General features: G+C 36.0%; 1 protein-coding gene across 1 annotated transcript in view; it reads left to right on the top strand.

Moving 5' to 3' along the window:
- LOAG_18898 (hypothetical protein) overlaps positions 1 to 2,010 on the top strand; it is a 3,989-nt gene extending 1,979 nt beyond the window's left edge. The window contains exons 4-6 of the mRNA XM_020451560.1: positions 869 to 1,004; positions 1,197 to 1,340; positions 1,663 to 2,010. Coding sequence (XP_020304644.1) covers positions 869 to 1,004; positions 1,197 to 1,340; positions 1,663 to 1,866 — 484 coding nt within the window. The 3' untranslated portion in view covers positions 1,867 to 2,010. The remainder of the gene's footprint in view (positions 1 to 868; positions 1,005 to 1,196; positions 1,341 to 1,662) is intronic.
- Positions 2,011 to 2,471: the final 461 nt, after the last annotated feature.

Here is a 2,471-nt window from a genome sequence, read left to right as displayed (position 1 = left end):
TTATATATATATATATATATATATATATATATATATATATATATATATATATAACATATAGCGTGTTTCTCCGAAAATCATTCCAAAATACGCCGTAGGGGCATTTTCAGGGGAGGACATAATATGATCCTCTCCTGAAAATAAGACCTAGTTCGGCTTAGCCGCAGAAAGCACCAGTATCGGCGCTGCCTGCAGCCGCGCCAAGTCTTGGCTGAAGTGTCGAATCCACCCTCATCTTCTGCTGCCCATTGCCTGGGCTCTTTGTCGCTCAGCACGTCGACGGGAAGCGTTGGTCGGCCGTACCGAGCTTCGAGACTTATCTCTGTGTTGTTGCTTGACGCTTGGTCTTCCTGCATGGTAAAAGACAGAATGGGTGGTAAAAGAAAGATCTATTCTGTGGAGTATAAGGAAGGAATTGTGTAGGATTCCCAGGGCAAGAACTTTACAGCTTTCTGCAAAGAAAAGAAGTTTGATGGCCGATTGGTCCGAAAATGGCAAGCACAGTACCATAACCTCAGTGAGCAAATGGACAAGGGAAATGCTACCATGTTTCCCCGAAAATAAGATATCCCCAGAAAATAAGCCCCAGCACTTTTTTTGGAAGGAGGAGAGAAATAATATGTGACTCTAGTTTCTTGGGGAAAGACGGCATATATATATAGTTTTATTTCTTTACTTTTCTTCTGTTTAATAAACATTATAAAAATGAGGCTAAAAGAGAACAAAATGGTACACAAGAGAAAACCTAACGATCAAATGAATCAAGCTGTCTAGTAGAATTCTTTTGTTTGAAGAGTTATATGTAATTTGCTTTCGAACTACAATCAAGGTTACATTGATGAACTAATAGCCATTATTAACATTTCAGAAAAAGACTAACACCACAAGCTGTAAAGATTCGAGCTGACATTGAAGTTTCGTGCTTCGCATACGATGGAATAGATGCTGTGAAAGATGCCTTGGTCGAAGGACAAAAATGCTCAACTCCCGAAATGCCAATCAAGGTGATCAATAGTAGTTAACTATTCAGAAAATATTTGCATAAATTTTCGGTTACTGCACTAATTGGAAATTGTTAGGACTAGATTAGCGCCAAAATTTATAATTAAGAGATTTTCATACTTTTTTTTCAGACTTTTAAGTTGACGAGAGACAATCTTATTCCTTGTATTTGTTAAGAGTTATTTTCTTTGTAGATCAATCTTATAGCAGCACCACTTTTTGTTGTTACAACACAAACACTGGAAAGAAGTGAAGGTTTGGAAGCAATTGATACAGCTCTTAGTTTAATCAAAAAAACTATCGAAAATTATCAAGGAAGCTTCAAGGTCGTCATGGCTGTAAGTTAATTTTAAATTTGTAGAAGTTTGTTTAATTTCAGTGGTAGTTCACTGATTCAAAATAAAACTCTGTTGTTTAGAGATATTTTGATGAGTTTTATGTCATCCTTTAATGGTAATTAATTCAAAATGAATCATATACACTTTGACTGACTTTTTGGGATCCATTAACTGATCAATTTATGGGACTGTTATAACATGCTGACTGAGACGTCTGGTTTTCCGAAGTTCAACTCCATCGTATCAGACTGCATTCACTTCCTATCAGAAGTCCGTGACAATGCACTTTTGTCTCCATTTGATTAAATGTGTGAAATTTCAGCCGAAAGTAGTAACTGATTTGGACGAAGAAGAAATCAGGAAGCGAATGGAAATGATGGAAACTCTTGTTGAAGGGTTGAGTGGTGAGGAGGGTAGTGATGATGATGGTTTGGTGGCACCGAAAGGGTTAGATCAGCAAGCGGATGCTGAGGAAGCAACTCGGAGAGACAGAAGCGATAATGATTCTGATGAACTTGATGAGTGATAAAAATTTTTTCTGTAATCTTGAACTAAGAAAGAATATGTAATTTTATACGACGAAAAGGAAAAAGATTATAAAAAGATTCCTGAGACTTCGTTTTTTCAATAATGAAAGTGGAAGATTTCGAGTGGAGACAAAGGACAGCACGCTATAAAGATTTTAGATTTCTTCTGAAACTTTTGGAGTGTTCTTGTTTCTTCTAACTTTTTGAAAATTGGTAAACGTCTGCTTCCCTGGTTTGTTTTAGCAATTAAGTGGAATTTACAAGTAATATTTTTGCTACGCTGACGTTCACGTTTGTTGACATTTTTCCCCTTCCTTACACCCGCTTTTGTTCGTTGTTTTAGGTTTCTGTTATTATCATTTCCTCATATGTGTAAACTTTATAAAAGTCAAATGGTTTACATTTTTCTTATGTTTGCATATGAAGATTTGTTTAGAACTGCATATATAAAGAGATAATTTGGCGAGACTAATTCCACATGACGAAAGCTTGATATTGAAATTGACAATAAAAAGAACATATATTTGTTGTTGGTAGTTGCAATATGTGTTGTATGCACTCTCTCTCTCTCTCTCTCTCTCCTTTCTTCTCTCTNATATAANAA

The sequence above is a fragment of the Loa loa genome, assembly GCF_000183805.2.
Source record: "Loa loa unplaced genomic scaffold supercont3.652, whole genome shotgun sequence".
Classification (NCBI taxonomy): Eukaryota; Metazoa; Nematoda; class Chromadorea; order Rhabditida; family Onchocercidae; genus Loa; species Loa loa.
This window is presented reverse-complemented; position numbering and strand designations above follow the sequence as displayed.